Source organism: Oncorhynchus tshawytscha, linkage group LG11, assembly GCF_018296145.1.
Source record: "Oncorhynchus tshawytscha isolate Ot180627B linkage group LG11, Otsh_v2.0, whole genome shotgun sequence".
Classification (NCBI taxonomy): Eukaryota; Metazoa; Chordata; class Actinopteri; order Salmoniformes; family Salmonidae; genus Oncorhynchus; species Oncorhynchus tshawytscha.
The window spans coordinates 33,186,334-33,204,670 of NC_056439.1; the positions used below are offsets into that span (position 1 = coordinate 33,186,334).

At 42.1% G+C, this 18,337-nt stretch overlaps 1 protein-coding gene across 4 annotated transcripts in view; it reads left to right on the forward strand.

The window, feature by feature from the left end:
• LOC112233156 (apoptosis-resistant E3 ubiquitin protein ligase 1) overlaps positions 1-18,337 on the forward strand; it is a 35,943-nt gene that overhangs the window by 94 nt on the left and 17,512 nt on the right. Inside the window, exons 1-5 of one of the 4 annotated variants that reach the window (XM_024400582.2) lie at positions 13-379; positions 3,954-4,013; positions 6,300-6,513; positions 7,062-7,230; positions 13,758-13,978. In XM_024400582.2, coding sequence (XP_024256350.1) covers positions 6,366-6,513; positions 7,062-7,230; positions 13,758-13,978 — 538 coding nt within the window. In that variant the 5' untranslated portion in view covers positions 13-379; positions 3,954-4,013; positions 6,300-6,365. Of the gene's footprint in view, positions 1-12; positions 380-3,953; positions 4,014-6,299; positions 6,514-7,061; positions 7,231-13,757; positions 13,979-18,337 lie in introns of those variants that run through there. The other 3 variants (XM_024400581.2, XM_024400584.2, XM_024400583.2) reach the window with 3 other exon arrangements.

Consider the following 18,337-nt stretch of genomic DNA (forward strand, 5'->3'; position numbering starts at 1 on the left):
TCTTAAAATTAAAATTGATTTATCTGATGTATTTGAACGTAGCTATGCGTGAGCGGTGAATTATTACATGTAACACTGAATTTGGCTTTGGAATACCACATTTCGATTTTGAGTTGACATTGACGGCTTAACGTACGTCGTAGGTAGCTAACGTAGGCTACAGTATCAGCAACAAGCTAGCTAGTTAGTCTGTACTTGTCCTGAAGGAATTTATGTTGTAGCTAGCTGACTATAATCCCTGCCAGTGTGCATAGCCTAAAACATATGAATCACTTTGGTTGTCGATATTGATGTATTATCTAAACACACATGGAGTATTGAGCTAACGACAGTTAGCTGCTGCTGTCTCATTAATTGATCGACTTTTCCAACCAGCCAGGTAACGTATCACGTACACCCAAGGAGCCAGCATTTAGCAAGGCATATTGATTACTTAAACTTTCTTCATTTTACAGCGTTCCTGGAGTTATCAGGTCTGTGATCTGCTGCCCAACAACCTCCTTATTGATAGAGCGCTTCCGTGACCTAGTTGTCATTCATTAGGGGTCATATGCAAAGCAGGTATAATTTCACCCTTGAAGGTTTCCCCCATCGGAAAAATAGCTCAAAGAAACTAAGGGGATGTGTGGGAGGCAACGCAATGGGCGTGTCTGCAAAAACACAATGAGAGGGTAGCCATTTATTAAATCAGGATGACAGTTGGAATAGGCTGCATCAGTACAACAGAATGAATAATAGCTAAACACGTCATATATATATATATATACACACACACACACACATACTATTTATATATATATATACACACACACAAAGGTAGCTCAACATTGACGAAAGCAAGCTAACAAAGGCAGTTGTCAAACACCATGCAAATACATCACACTGACCAAGGACTTCAACACCAAATGGAAAGACGACAAACTTAGTAAATAAATCATCCAGGTGAAAATAGGAAAAGTCTATATTAGCACATAACATCTCCCAAGCGGTATCAACATTGATTAAGTGCAGGTGTGCTTACTTAATGGTGTAGGGAAGGAAGTACCACCCCACAGCGTTGACTGGATGTGGGTGAGGAATTTTCTATAGCCGCCTCAAATGTGGAACATACTTTAACGCAAAACAAATACAGCCTAGTGGATGAGGGGCTGTGTGGAAAGGGCTAAGCCCACCCCCCTGAAAATCAGTGCTGCCATCCAGGACCTCTATACCAGGTGGTGTCAGAGGACGGCCCTAGAAAGACTTCAGCCACCCTAGTCATAGACTGTTCTCTCTACTACAAGTGGTACCGGAGCGTCTAGGTCCAAGAGGCATCTAAACAGCTTTTACCCCCAAGTCATAAGACTCCAGAACATCTAATCAAATGGCTACCCAGACCATTTGCATCCGCCCCCCCTCTTTTACGCTGCTGCTACTCTATCTGTGCATAGTCACTTTAATAACTCTACCTACATGTAACCTCAATTTCCTCGACTAACCAGTGCCCCCGCACATTGAATCTGTAACGGTACCCCATGTATATATATAGCCTCGCTATTTATATTTTACTACTGCTCTTTAATTATTTGTTGCTTTTATTTCTTTAAAACGGCATTGTTGGTTATGGGCTTGTAAAGTAAGCAATTCACTGTAAAGTCTACACCTGTTCTATTCGGCACATGTGACAAATCAAATTTCATTAGATTTTCCAGTACATTTTCCTCGATAAACTAGCTATCAGCAAAGTCAGAGCTAGTAAGGGGGGGGGATCACGGAACAAAAATATAAAGCGCAACAAAGTGTTGGTCCCAAGTTTCATGAGCTGAAATTAAAGATCCCAGAAATGTTCCATATGCACAAAAGACTTATCTCAAATACTCTACAAAAAATGTGTTTACATCCCTGTTAGTGAGCATTTCTTATTTGCCAATATAATCCACCCACCTGACTGGTGTGGCATATCAAAAAGCTGATTAAACAGCATGATCATTACACAGGTGCACCTTGTGCTGTGGATAGTAAAAGGCCACTAAAATATGCAGTTTTGTCACACAACACAATGCCACAAATGTAAAGTTGAGGGAGTGTGCAATTGGCATGCTGACTGCAGGAATTTCCACCTGATCCGTTGCCATAGAATGTCATGTTTATTTCTATACCTTAAACTGCCTCCAACGTAATTTTAGAGCATTTGGCAGTACGCCCAACCGGCCTCAAAACTGCAAAACTGTATGGCATTGTTTGGGTGAGCGGTTTGCTGATGTCAACATTGTGAACAGAGTGCTCAATGGTGGCTTTGGGGTTATGGTGTGGGCAGGCATTTTTTTAAAATACATTTGATTTGATTTTAATCTATGGCAATTTGAATATACAGATACTGGGACGAGATCCTGAGGCCCATTGTCATGCCATTCATCCGCCGCCCTCACCTCATGTTTCAGCATAATACACAGCCCCATGCCTCAAGGACCTGTACACAATTCCTGGAAGCTCAACATGGCCTGCATCGTCACCAGACATGTCACCCATTCAGCATGTTTGGAATGCTCTGGATTGGCAGCCTGTTCCAGTTCAGTAGATTACAGCCTAATGAATTTATTTAAATTGACTGATTACCTTTAGAACTAACTTAGTAAAATCTTAGACATTTTTGCTTTTATACTTTTGTTCAGTATAGTTCACAAAAGGCAAAAAGGGGGGTGCTGTGACATTATTTAAGATGCTCTGAAGAGATAGGGTTTCAGAAGATGGGCAGGGACTCTGCTGTCCTAGCTTCAGGGGGAAGCCATTTCCATCATTAGGGTGCCAGGACGGAGAAGAGCTTGGACTGGTCCGAGTTGAGCTGCCCTCCTGTTGGGGTGGGAGGGCCAAGAGACCAGAGGTGGCAGAACAGAGTACTCATGTTGGGGTGTAGGGTTTGAGCATAACCTGAATTTCGAGAAGGGCAATTCCTCTTGCTGCTCCATAAGCAAGTGCCATGGTCTTGTGGATGCGAGCGTCGACTGGAAGCCAGTGTAGTATGCAGAGGAACGGGGTGACATGGAAGAACTTGAGACAGTTGAACACCTGGCAGGCTATAGCGTTCTAAATAAATGGCAGGGGTTTGATGGCACAAGCGGGTCGCCCAGCCAACAGTGAGTTGCACAAGTCCAGATGGAAGACAAGTGTCTGGATTAGGACCTGCGCCGCTTCCTCAAGCCGCTTCCTGTGTGAGGTAGGGTTGTACTCTACGGATGTCATAGAGCATGAAGCTGCAGGAGCGAGTTCCTGCTGATGTGTGATGTGTGCAGAGAACGACGGTGTTGTCCAGGGTCAGGGTTCTTTGTACTCTGCTATGGGGACACAGTGGAGTTGTCAATTGTGATGGAGAAGTTGAGCAGGCAGGCCTTCCCCGGGAGGAAGAGGAGCTCTGTCGTGTCGAGGTTGAGCTTGAGGTAGTGGCAAGTCAGTTAAGAACAAATTCTGGGCCAATTGTGCGCTGCTCTATGGGACTCCCAATCATGCCCTGTTGTGATACAGCCTGGAATCGAACCAGGGTCTGTGGTGACACCTCTAGCACTGAGATGCAGTGCCTTAGACCGCTGCGCCACTCGGGAGCCAATGACTTTTGGTGTCCATTACAGGAAAGCCCCATACAAACCGCCACCGTAGATTTTTAAACTAACCTGTTCATGGAGATACTTACCTCGTTTTTGAGTCACTTTTAAAAGTATCTTAGAAATGTCAGTTTCCAGTGGCAAGTGGTTCTACAAAAGCCAGCAAACCACATCTAGCATTTCCCAGCATCTTTGCAGGAACTAGACATTTCTATGCAACGCAGCCACGTGTAGAAGTAGATGACGGCGCATCACAGTGCGACCAAAACAAAGATCTACACGCATGCAAGAGGAAGATCTTACCCTGTACAAAACAAGATCTTACTCTGTACAAAAAAACTTGATTTAATATTTTTCTGAATTTATGTTTTTTTGTAGAACCACCTGCAACTGGTATCCCTCCCATCCTGGCTGGGGGTAGCTGGCCGGCGGCTCAAGGTAGGTGTAGGGGGCCTGGTAAGGCTGAGCTGGTTGTTGGACTTGGGCCTGGCAAGGCTGGACTGGTAGCTGGCCCGGGTAAAGCTTAGCTGGTTGGTAGCCCCCTCCCCCATTGCGTTACCAACCCAGGTTTTGGCACCATGAAAAATAGGTAAAAGAAACTAAGGGATGTGTGGGAGGCAATGCAAATGGGTGTGTCTGCAAGAACACAAAGAGAGGGTAACCTTTTGAGCTTTTATTAAATTACGATGACAGTTGGATGGTTTCTGGGAATCAAATAAGGAATATGCTACATCAGCACAACACATAAGTATTACTCCTAACACCACAGATGTGTACAAAGAACTGTGATAATATAACGTTAGTATAATGGCTAAGGCAAGCTAACAAAGGCTGTGGTCAAACAGAAGACAAACAAATCACACTGACCAAGGAAGTCAACACCAAAAGGAAAGAGGACAAACTTAGTAACTTCATCCAGGTGAAAGGAATATATTAGCACATAACACATCTTCCAAACGCATCACACTACCAGTCCATGAGGTATCAACATTGATTACTTCTTCAATGAGGGTAAGGGTGGTTGGCATCTAATAAATGTTGCATTACTGCCACCTACTAGACTGGAGTACAACTCCCATATACATTGCTTGGGGAAGAAAAAGAAAAGAATCACTACACACAAAAACTTTTAAAAATACCACACTACTCCACTATTTAAATCTATTTAGTCCTACTTCAGACCAACAACCTGAAAGGATGGGCCACCATCACTTAACACACCATGTAACTCTTCTGATGTCAAGTCTCGCACACCCAAATACTCTGCAGCTGCCACCACAACCTCAAATTTCTGCAAATGACATTCCATCCCTGCAGTAGAGTTGATAACCATTGCTATAAATGCTAAAAATCCAGTCTTACTGAAACATCTATCACTTGTTATCCTATCCCTCTGTACTGGTACAGATCTACTACTGACACCACTCCAGGATCCCTCCCCCTTGACCCATCTTCCTCTACTTTCTTCACTGCCGCAGCATATGACAACTTCTGCGCTACTCTATCCCTGGAAACCTCAACCTGCCTCTCGCACAGGACATTTCTGATCCCCAGGCCCATGGGCACCCCTACAATTGCCACATACCACTACTTTCCCCATTTCTACACAGTCCTTTGTCTAATGCCCTTCTGCACACCTAGGAACCTCCCTCCTACACACTGCTGCCACATGCCCATAAGCTTGACACCTGCAACAACGTAATGTAGTCGGCACAAAACCTCGTACAGTTTAACTTACATATCCTAACATCACTTTGTCTGGCAAAGACTCAAACAAAACTCAAAAGAACAGACAACGACTTCTGTTTCACCATTCACACCACCCTGTCTGCTTCGCACCAAACAACGAGCATCACAAACACCGGAATCTTCCCCTTCAGTTAGGTAACTTTGACATTTACTGCTATTCCAGTAATCACTTTTTTTTTCTTGAGCAAAACAAATCTCTTACCCACATTCATTTAATGCGGAGCGCCTGCTCCCTATGCCCAGCATAAACACAAACAGTTATCACAAGACCACTTCTGGTTACCCTCACTGACTCCACAGCACCCACCTTGAAACCACAAATGGATCAGCCAAAAGGCAAGGGTGCACTTTTTCCAAATACTTCACTCCTACTGTCACAGACTCATCTTTATCCTGACCTCAACACTGATTAGTTACCGGTGTGCCTACTTAAATGTGTGGGGGAAGGAAATAACGCCCCTGCAGGAAGTGGGGGTGACTGGTGGTTGGTGGGGAGTCTGGAAATGTGTGGGGAATTTTGTACACCAATCGTTAGGGGTGCTGTAGCAAATATGTATCTTGTGGGGATGTTGTTCTTGTAGACAATCTATGTCTATGGGTGTCGCTGTGGACTTTGGTGGTCTTTAGTTTAGATTATGAGATAAAAGTAATGAGACATTTTAAGAACCTTGCCAGTTCATGCATATGTCATCTGGATTACATGTCCTATCCCATCATTCAACACTCCTCCAGTGTGAGACATTAACATTCATGCATGCCTTCTCGGCTATGCTGCTACTGCATAATGAAAGCACCTGAGTTGCTAGATAAGCATGGTCACAACGTTTTAGTTGTCTTTTAGTCATTGTTTAGGCTTACCTTTCATGAGCTGCCTGACTTAAACCTGTGATATTTTTGTTGTTGTTGCTATAGCTCTTTACCAGTGAAGAAGCTGGAGAATGAACATGATTTGCAACTTTTTATTTTATCGTGCAGTATTTTGGACCTGGCCCAGCCTATGTGGGGAGCAGAAGAGTCTGAGTCAGAGCTGAAGATGGTCTGATGGACCTCCGCTTTTTGCTGACTTTCCTCTTCTGCTCAGTCTCGTGGATCTTCTTCTGGGAAGTGCGCTGGAAGAAAGGCAAAGAAAGTCAGATTGAAGAATGGATTCAAGGCCACAGTCTCTCCGAATACAAACACTTATTTGAAGGTCAGTTGACAAAATATCAGCAACTTGATTTGATCCAGCGTTTATGAATGACATGGAACAGTGTCAGTTTGGTATCTCTGAACTATTGCTGATGTAAAGAAGCCAGAGGCTAATGTGATTGCAACCAAACACAGTAACATCTTCATTGATTTATTCTGTAGTTGATTTACAGCATCCCAGTTATTTTACAACAAGGGGAATTGATCATCTTTGAATTTACTCATCCATTGGAGTTTGTACAAAAGCCTACACAGTTCAAAGGATATTTTCTTGAATGTTCAGCCAATGGGTGAAATGATTTAGCTCATTCTCTCTCTCCCGTTGAAGAGGTATAGGTCTTGGTTTTAGGTTAGTGTAATTTCCCAAAGCTCATGATGTTGTGGTTTTAGTGATTTAGGGCCTGCCTGTTTGCAGGTAGGAGTATATTCTTATCTTGGCCTCAATCTGGTGTTGTTGAGGTGAATTTATTTATGATAAGGCAGGCTATAGACTAGATCCTTCTCTGCTCTGGCTGATTTGTCTGTGTCTGTCTTTGCCTGTGTGTGTAGATGTGGAGACTCTGGAGGAGCTGAGCCTGAGTATTCTGACTCGTCTGGAGTACGTGGTGAGAGAGAAGCGGCGCTGGAGGGACATCGCAGAGGCTCATATCCAGCTGCTGCGAGACTTTGCCTTCCAGGAGTGGCTCTGCTCTCAGAGCCTTGAGCACTACTATCATACGTAAGCATACCACTACCATGTTGTCAGTGCCACTACACAAGCATGCAACTAATTGTTACCAGCATAGCACTACTTACCTCTCACCTGTCATGGGCAGATTCAAACCCATCACATATACATACACAATTAACATTACTAAACGATTCTGCATGACTTTTTTTCCATTTGAGTCATTTAGCAGATGCTCTTATCCAGAGATACTTACAGTTAGTGCACTAACATCTTACTGAATTCACTCATTTTGTGAAACACTGAGGTCCCTCTTTCACTTTCTGTCTTTCTCTGAGAGATAGAATAACAGCCTTAGAAGATATGTGTTTTTATGTCCACTTGGGGGCAGCATCCCCATTCATGGCTGGCTGCTCTTGGTGACATTAAGCTCAGTGGCTGCAGTGTTTCCGAGCAGCATTTCCCAAACTCGGTCCCGGGGACCCCCCTGGGTGCACGTTTTAGTTTTTGCCCTATCACTACACAGCTGATTTAAACAATCAAAGCTTGATGATGAGTTGGTTATTTGAATCAGCTGTGTAGTGCGAGGGCAAAAACCAAAACGTGCACCTAGGGGTTAGGCCCTAGGACCAAGTTTGGGAAACCATATTTCAGAGGGTCACTTAAAGAGGCAATCCACAGTTGCTACAGCCATTTTTTAAAACTTATAAATGTATTATATGTACCCATTTATTCTTGAAAATATAACTTATAATTGTCTCATGAGCTAGATTCAACTGTGGTATAAGCTTGTTTTACTCCAATGTTTGTAAATTAGTAAGTGTAAACAAACACTATAAAGCCTCAACATGGTTAAAAATTGTGATCTCATGGATGGTCAGTCATTGCGTCCATAGCTCTGTCTATGAATTTGAGACTGGTTACATTTCTCCTGCCCCATCCTTCAGCTTTTTACCGAAACGGGGCGGGGAGTCGGCTTTGTTATTGTTTCAACTGCTGAATGCCGCTTTAAGGTGTTGTTACACATACAATATGGTAGATGTTATGCAATGCTGCGGATATGGGGGTAGCTCTCAGTGGACGGAGTAGCAGACCCTTTTTTCTGTCTAATATTTGAATAAATATCGGTTTTCAGTTGCATCACATTCAGACATTTCATTGTGATCCATGGGCTAGTCATACAAATGGGATTGTTAACCGACCTCCTCTGCATATTACTGTAGTACAGTATGAGTTCACCTCTGTCTGATTAGTGACACTCACTCCCTACCTGAAGTAATTGTGAACATGAGCAGCTGGGGGTTATAGTGGTTACTATACTTTGTTTCTTGTAGCTACAGCAGCTGTCAACTATGGGAAGCTTTTGTTCCTTGAGTAGATTACCCATATACCATTTTATACATCTGTCAGTGGAGGAAGCCATTTCATCATGACTCAATACATACCACACTATTTTACTTTAATGTTTATATGAACCTTAAAGGGGCAATCTGCGAGAGCTACGTACATTTTTTGACATTTCAATTCATGATATATACTATATTTGATTATTGAAGAATATACAGTGGCAAGAAAAAGTATGTGAACCCTTTGGAAATAACTGGATTTCTGCATAAATTGGTCATAAAATGTTATCTGATCTTCATCTAGGTCATAACAATAGACAAACACAGTCTGCTTAAACTAATAACACACAAACAATTATAATTTGTCATGTCTATTGAACACACCGTGTAAACATTCACAGTGCAGGGTGGGAAAAGTATGTGATTTAATAACTGGTTGACCCTCCTTTGGCAGCAACAACCTCAACCAAATGTTTTCTGGAGTTGCGGATCAGACTTGCGCAACGGTCAAGAGGAATTTTGGTCCATTCCTCCTTACAAAACTGTTTCAGTTCAGCAATATTCTTAGGATGTCTGGTGTGAACCGCTCGAGGTCCTGCCACTGGATTTTAATTCAGGTTGAGGTCAGGACTCTGACTGGGCCACTCCAGAAGGCATATTTTCTTCTGTTGAAGTCCTTCGGTTGTTGATTTACTTCTGCGTTTTGGGTCGTTGTCTTGTTCACCCAACTTCTGTTGAGCTTCAATTGGCGGACAGATTGCCTAACATTCTCCTGCAAAATGTCTTGATAAACTTGGGAATTCATTTTTCCGTCGATGATAGCAAGCTGTCCAGGCCCTGAGGCAGCAAAGCAGCCCCAAACCATGATGCTTCCTCCACCATACTTTACAGTTGGGATGAGGTTTTGATGTTGGTGTGCTGTGCTGTGCCATTTTTTGTAGTTTCATCTGTCTACAGAATATTTTGCCAGTAGCGCTGTGGAACATCCAGGTGCACTTCCAGGTGCACGCTGTGGAACATCCAGGTGCACTTTTGCAAACTTCGGACGTGCAGCAATGGGGCGGCAGGTAGCCTAGTAGTTAGAGCGTTGGACTAGTAACCAAAAGGTTGCAAGATTGAATCCCCGAGTTGACAAGGTAAAAATATGTCATTCTGCCCCTGAACAAGGCAGTTAACCCACTGTTCCTAGGCCATCATTGAAAATAAGAATTTGTCCTCCCATGAACACCATTCTTGTTACTCGTCAACAGAGATGTTAGCATGTTCCAGAAATTTCTTTAGCTGACACTCTAGGATTCTTCTTAACCTCATTGAGCTGTGCTCTTTTGCAGTCATCTTTGCAGGACAGACACTAGTAGCAACAGTGCTGGACTTTCTCCATTTATAGACAATTTGTCTTATCGTGGACTGATGAACATCAAGGCTTTTAGAGATACTTTTGTAACGCTTTCCAGCTTCATGCAATACAACAATTCTTAATCTTAGGTCTTTTGAGATCTATTTTGTTCGAGGCATGGTTCACATTAGGTAATACTGCTTGTGAATAGTAAACTCACATTTTGTGAGTGTTTTTTATAGGTCAAGGCAGCTCTAACCAACATCTCCAATCTCATCTCATTGATTGGACTCCATGTTAGCTGACTCCAATTAGCTTTTAGAGAAGTCATTAGCCTAGGGGTTCACATACTTTTTCCAACCTACACTGTGAATGTTTAAGTGATGTATTAAGTAAGGATTTCACTGTTGTATTTGGCGCATGTGACAAATAAACTTAGATTTGAATATAGACAAGAAAAATACAATAATTTGTGTGTTATTAGTTTAAGCTCACTATGTTTGTCTATTGTTGTGACTTAGCTGAAGATCAGATCAAATTTGACGACCAATTTATACACAAATCCAGGTAATTCCAAAGGGTTCACATACTTTTTCTTGTCACTGTAACTTATAAATAAATCCCTAATGGGCAATTTTCTTACCCCATCAGAACCCAAAATATGAACTTGTTTTACTCCTTTGTTTTCAAACAAAGTAATTGTAAACAAACACTGTATAGCCTCAAAACATGGTTAAAACTGTAATCTCATGGATGGTCAGTCCTTGCATCCATAGCTCTGTCTATGAATTTGAGAATCGCTACATTTCTCCAGCCCCATCCTTCAGCAATTAACACTATTTAGACTTCATCACTGGAGACATCCCTGCCTCAGACCTGGATGTGCATCTGGCCATAGGGCCATTACAATGTCCGTGAATACTCCTGCACTTCAGCTCTGCTATAAGTGCACTATTACATTCAAAAACAACAAGTCCCTTGACACGTCCGTCTTCCAGGAGTCTGTTTGCCCTGCCCTACAAGCTGACTGTCATGAGTCTGATATCCCTGATGAGATAGATGGTTGACCTGTATAACAGCACTCTAAGGAACACCTTAAACAGCCTTGCCCTTGAAAAAGTATCCTTCCAAATATCCTTCCAACAGTTCTCCCCATGGTTCACAGAGGAGCTGCTTAGCATGAAGACCCATGGCCACAAGCGAGAGCGTCTGTGGAGAAGTGCTGGCCTATTTGTCCATCTACTGGTCTATAAGGACTACCAGGCTTGTTATTTAAAAGCATTTAAAGCAGCCCACTCCACCTTCTACTCTGACAACGACCGAGGAAATCATAGGACTTTGTTTTCCACCATCAGTCGTCTTCTCCATCCTATAGACTCTGGCCCTCCGACAGCAACTACTGAAAAATGCAACAGATTTTCTGAGTTCTTCAAGGCTAAAATCAACACCATCCGAGAGAACATTGTATCCTCCAACTCTAACCCCACTCTGACTCCTCCTTCTTTTGGACCTTAGTACTGCTTTTGACACAGTTGATCACACATTCTACTGCAGCGCCTCAGAGAGCACACTGCCATCTGTGGGACTGCCCTAAACTCTAATCAATTCGCCGAATACAACAGGGAAAAGCTTATTTACAAGCCCTTAATTAAGGATCGCACCCTTTATTTTAATTTTTGCATAAAATTATATACCCAAATCTAACTGCCTGTAGCTCAGAACCTGAAGCAAGGTGGCAGACATAGCAGAAGTTCAAACTGTAGAACCCAGTTCCTACATTTTAATATAAAAATAGATTTTATTTGACAAAACTATGCTACATTTTAACTCTGGGACCCTCAGAATGACAAATCAGAGCAAGATTGCTGAATTTAAGTACGTTATTTATCTTCAGAGGTGAATGTATCAACCAGTTGCCATGATAAAAGTTTTTGTTGTTGTTGTGCACTCTCCTCAAACAATAGCATGGTATTTTTTCACTGTAATAGCTACTGTCAATTCGACAGTGCAGTTCGATTAACAATAATTTAAGCTTTCTCCCCATTTAAGACATGTCTATGTCCTGGGAAATGTTGTTGTTAGTTACAACGTCATGTTAATCACATTAGTGGACGTTAGCTCAACCGTCCCATGGGGGGACACTGATCCCGTAGAGGTTTTAACCAACAGTGCAGAGTTTTAAAAAAGTTTGCTGAACTAAAGGAAAAATTGTAACACAATAAAATAGCAATAATGAGGCTATATACAAGGGGTACTGTCACTGTGTGGACAATGTCGTCGATACATTAATGAAGCCAGTGACTGATGTGGTATACTCTTCAATGCCATTGGATGCATCCCGGAACGTATTCCAGAAACAGTCCTGTAGCTTAGCATCTGCTTCATCAGACCACTTCCGTATTGACCACGTCAATGCTACTTCCTGTTTGAGTGTTTGCTTGTAAGCAGGAATCAGGAGGATATAGTTATTGTCAGATTTGCCTAATGGAGGGTGAGTTGCACATGTGACATGGGTTTTAGGTTTCCTGCATTAAAGTTCCCGGCACAGCTTCTGGATAAGCATTTTCTTGTTTGCTTATGGCCTTATACAGCTCGCTGAGTGCTGTCTTAGTGCCAGCATTGGTTTGTGGTGGTAAATAGACAGCTATGAAGAATATAGATGAAAACTCTCTTGGTAAATAGTGGGGTCTACAGCTTATTATGAAACACTCTAATTCAGGCGAGCAAAACCATGAGACTTCCTTAATATTTCGAGATTGCTGTTATCAAAGAGACACACTACCCCTCCTGATCTTATGGAGCTCATCCAATTTATTCTCCAGTGATTACACGTTTAGCAGTAAAACGGAGGGTAAAGGCGGATTATCTACTCGCCAGCGCAGTCTCGCCAGCCATCTGGCTCTTCGACCTTTGTAACGGCGTCTCCTCTTCATATAAATGACAGGGATTTGGGCCTGGTCCAGGAGGAGCAGTATATCCTTTGTGTCTGACTCATTAATGAAAAAATCCTAGTCCAGTTCGAGGTGAGTAATCGCAGTACAGAATCGCAGTACAGTTCAGAAGCTCTTTTCGGTCATAATAAACGATGGCGGAATAATTATGTACAAAAAAAGAAGAAAACTACAAAAAAAACACACAAAATAGCACAATTGGTCAGGAGCCCGTAAAACTGCAGCCACCCCATTTGGTGCCATTCTCTATGGTTTACCTCCTACATCTCTAACCACAAGCAGTGCGCCACCCTTGGTGAGGCAAGATCAGTGGAGTCCACCATAACCTGTGGTGTCCCACAGGGGTCGGTGCTAGGACCCATTCTCTTCCTGCTATGGCCGCCCAGGCCCACCCATGGCTGCGCCCCTGCCCAGTCATGTGAAATCCTTAGATTAGGGGCTAATAAATGTATTTCAATTGACATTTCCTTTATATGAACTGTAACTCAGTAAAAATCATTGAAATTGTTGCATGTTGAGTTTATATTTTTGTTCAATGTATATTTATTTTGTTTTTTTTAACTGTTTTTCTATTTAAATGGTTATTTTATGCACTTTGAGATTATTCCTGGATAATGAAAAGCGCTTTACAAATGTAATAAATTATTATTATTATTTACTTGTCCCTTAAAGGCTTAATGTAAATGTAACCTAGTAGATCATGTTCAGGTTACTGTGGTACAGTGCAGAACAGGGTGATAGATCAATATTTGCTTTGCATGTCTGATAAAGTACACAATATTTAAAGCAATAACAGACTACAATCCAGCTTTAAAATCAGGTTCTTCTTGTTCAGTCGTTCTGTGTATTATCCTGTTTGAGACTGTGGCCATGCTAGAGGTGAATGAATACAATTGACTGTTTTTTCTCTGTGTTTGATCATATTGCACTGTGGTCCAACTGAAGACTGAAGACCTTGGGTTGTATGACTCTGGATGATCTAGCCCAGTTTGACAGCCAGTTGCAGCTCTCTCTTGCTGCGTGGGGATACTACTACGAAGACTACATCAAGCTGTCCACGGGCGTCAAGGTTCTCCAGGCCTCTAGGGGGAGCCGCGACCAGGACTACGAGATCCAACTTGTGCACAGCCTTGCTGAAAGGCGCCTGAATGAGAAGTGGTCTATCGGTGAGTGCAATGCGTCTGCCATGGATTAAGAGTGATTTTAGACACTGGCTGTAGAAGATACTGATGCGTTGCAAGTAGGGCTGTGACTGGCGGCCTTTGCAAGTGTATCCATAAGAGCAAAGCAGGAAGTAAAAGCAGGAATTGTACCCTTCAATATGTGCTACACATCAGTTAACATCATTTGAATGAACAGTCTACATTACCATGGAAATTATTGCATGCTACCTATGATAGGCTATTCTTGGCATCAGAGAAGATACCTAAGTCCTATTTCTGGAAAAACTTCTCCAGTGAAATTGCCAAAGTTAGTTCCAAGCCTGTTATATTCATTATATTTCTATTTGTGTTGCTGCTGCGTTGAAGACTTGTTTGTTGCTACTTTCTTCAAGGAGCAACAACGTTTCATGATTGTTGTTAATAGTGACGTTATCGTATCGTCGTCAAGATACAATATCGCAATATAATGTTAGTGCCAGTTGGATGTACCTGCACCAACATAGCTTGTTCTCTTATCTTTTTAAATATGCAGCAAATTTGTTTTCAGCACTTTTATTTCCATGACTGATCAAATCTAGTTTTCTCATGGCTCTCTCTTGTCCCTCTGCAACAGACATGTGATGAGCAAAATGTCTGGAACATCGATTCACAATTAAATTCACTGTATCGAATCGCAACACATATAGAATCGTGAGAATCACAATAAATATCGTATCGGCACCTAAGTATGGTGATAGTACTTCAGTCAGCTGTTCGTTATGACAGTTATTTTATTTTCATGGTGGTCTTCATCCTAACCATCGGTTACACGGTTATATGGTAATTATGCCAGCCCTAATTGCAAGGACCTAGCATTGAACTTTTTATTAAGCAATTGCCACACAGATGAACAAAACTAGGTGTTGTAAAGGAGAAGTTGACTGTTACTACAGTGCCATTTTAAGACAGTTAAGACATAATGTGAAAGAAAGTAGCCTAGGCCTATGTTGTTACATTACAATTCTCATGTACAATTTCTTACCTATCCTAATTTACATACTGTAGTACACACCGATTCTCATTGGCTTGTACACTCCCAATAAGCAAATAGCTATGCTACCTATGATAGGTATCTTCTCTGATGCCAAGAATAGCCTAAGTCCTATTTCTGGAAAAGCTTGATTTGGCTTTGTGGTGTGATGCATCGGTGAATACACAGATTGTCCACACACTACTGTGCTTGGCTAGTGCAGGACAACATGGACCAATTAGACTTTCGGATTAATGTCCTGGATGCAGAGTCCAACATGGGTATGTGTTCTAGTTTCAAAGGTTTATTATCTACAGGTATATCAGAAAGCAAAAGTGAAATAAAAAGGTCAATCCTCCAAGCCTGTGAGAATGAAGGGCGTAGGCAGTGCTCTAAATAAATAAAAAATCACTTAAAATGTCAAATCTAGGAGCACCAGAAGATATATATATTTTTGAATTGATTGAGATCTAGCATATTGGGTGTATATGAATTCTTGCTACTTGTTACATGTTGTGCTCTAGAAACAAATATTTAACCCGGTAAAGACATTTGTTTATTATAAAAAGCTAAAATGTTGATAATTACAGTCATTTGTGTAATATTAGGTTTCTACATTGTGCAAAAGCACTATCTATTGAAGCGCATTACATCGAAAATTCTAAACTGTCTCTTTAAGGTCGTCAAGTTTGTGAGTGATGACATGCAAGTGATCAGTCATTCATTCATTGCTATGATCATTGATCTTATAAAGAAGCTATCCCTTTTCGCTTCTTTCTTTGCCTCCAAATGTTTAGATATACTGATAAAGTAACCAGGTTGTTAGCTAGCTAGCTAATGAGGTAACATGACTGAACAAGGTGTAAACAAATGCTGGTTTTGTAATGACCTGTAACATGGTTTATGAACAGGGCCTAAAAACTAACTTTTTAGTCCAACAGCCACTGTGGCAGGTAGATTAAAAACAATCTACCAGCCAATACATGTATTCTCCCTAATAACACCAAAAGCCACAACAAAAACATTTTCTCGGTTTTGTTTTTCCAGATTTCGAAATTCCACCAGTTCTTTTTTCAGATTTCACTCTCAAAATCACACTTATTTTAAATACATTTTAAACGTAAAATTGGATGTTCTAAGTCTGAAGTAAAACTTTTTGATTGGGTTTTATTATGCCACAAGCATCTGTATAGACTTGTAGCATCATACTTTGAATTGTTAAAGAGTTCATTCTGGCACTCCAATTAAGTGATCTGTAGAGAATATATCATTTGAATTGCACAACCATTTTAACCATATCAGGAGACCACTTTTGAGGTCTAAGGAAGAAAAGAAAAACATAGTTTCCCTTTAATTTCAATTGAACTCAAGAGACTGGTGTTTGGCTGGTGGTGTTTCTGTACTGCATGCTCAATAGCAGAGTTTGACAGAAAAAAATAGCATCCGATTGATACAAATCATCATTATATCATATCATTCTGCCAGGTAAGCCTGCCTCCATTTAATATGAAAAGTTTTATGTTAAAGCCTTTATAAATGACTGTTTTGGCATGTGGTACACATCTGGCGCCGACAGAGAAGGCTGCCTCGCTTCGCGTTCCTAGGAAACTATGCAGTATTTGTTTTTTTACGTGTTATTTCTTACATTGGTACCCCAGGTAATCTTAGGTTTTATTACATACAGTCGGGAGGAACTACTGAATATAAGAGCAACGTCAACTCACCATCATTACGACCAGAAATACGACTTTCCCGAAGCGGATCCTGTGTTTTGCCCAGGACAATGGATCGGATCCCAGCCGGCGAACCAAAACAACGACGCTGTAAAAGGGGCAGACGAAGCGATCTTCTGGTCAGGCTCCGGAGACGGGCACATCGCGCACCACTCCCTAGCATACTACTCGCCAATGTCCAGTCTTTTGACAACTTGTTGATGAAATCCGAGCAAGGGTAGCATTCCAGAGAGACATAAGAGACTGTAATGTTCTTTGCTTCACGGAAACATGGCTCACTCGAGACACACTATCGGAGTCGGTACAGCCAACTGGTTTCTTCAAGCATCGCGCCGACAGAAACAAGCATCTTTCTGGTAAGAAGAGGGGCAGGAGGTTTGCCTTATGATTAACGTGACGTGGTGTGATCATAACAACATAAAGGAACTCAAGTCCTTCTGTTCACCTGACTTAGAATTCCTCACAATCAAATGTCGACCGCATTATCTACCAAGAGAATTATCTTCGATTATAATCACAGCCACATATATTCCCCCCCAAGCAGACACATCGATGGCCCTGAACGAACTTTATTTTACTCTATGTAAACTGGAAACCACATATCCTGAGGCTGCATTCATTGTAGCTGGGGATTTTAACAAGGCTAATCTGAAAACAAGACTCCCTAAATTCTATCAGCATATTGATTGTTCTACCAGGGTTGGTAAAACTCAGGATCATTGTTATTATAACTTCCGCGACGCATATAAGGCCCTCCCCCGTCCTCCTTTCGGAAAAGCTGACCACGACTCCATTTTGTTGCTCCCTGCCTATAGACAGAGACTAAAACAGAAAGCTCCTGAGCTCAGGTCTGTTCAACGCTGGTCCAACCAATCTGATTCCACGCTTCAAGATTGCTTCAATCACGTGGATTGGGATATGTTCCACATTGCGTCAAACAACAACATTGATGAATACGCTGATTCGGTCAGCGAGTTTATAAGCAAGTGCATCATCGACGTCGTACCCACAGCAACTATTAAAACATTCCCAAACCAGAAACCGTGGATTGATGGCAGCATTCGCGCAAAACTGAAAACGCGAACCACTGCTTTTAACAAGGGCAAGGTGACCAGAAACATGACCGAGTACAAACACTGTAGCTATTCCCTCCGCAAGGCAATCAAACAAGCTAAGCGTCAGTATAGAGACAAAGTAGAGTCGCAATTCAACGGCTCAGACACAAGAGGTTTGTGACCCTGGGTCTCGACCCCGCCCTGTGCAACTGGGTACTGGACTTCCTGACGGGCCGCCCCCACCCAGGTGGTGAGGGTAGGGAACAACATCTCCATCCCGCTGATCCTCAACACTGTGGCCCCACAAGGGTGCGTTCTGAGCCCTCTCCTGTACTCCCTGTTCACCCACGACTGCGTGGCCATGCACACCTCCAACTCAATCATCAAGTTTGCAGACGACACTACAGTGGTAGGCTTGATTACCAACAACGACGAGACGGCCTACAGGGAGGAGGTGAGGGCCCTTGGAGTGTGGTGTCAGGAAAATAACCTTACACTCAATGTCAACAAAACAAAGGAGATGATCGTGGACTTCAGGAAACAGCAGAGGGAGCACCCCCCTATC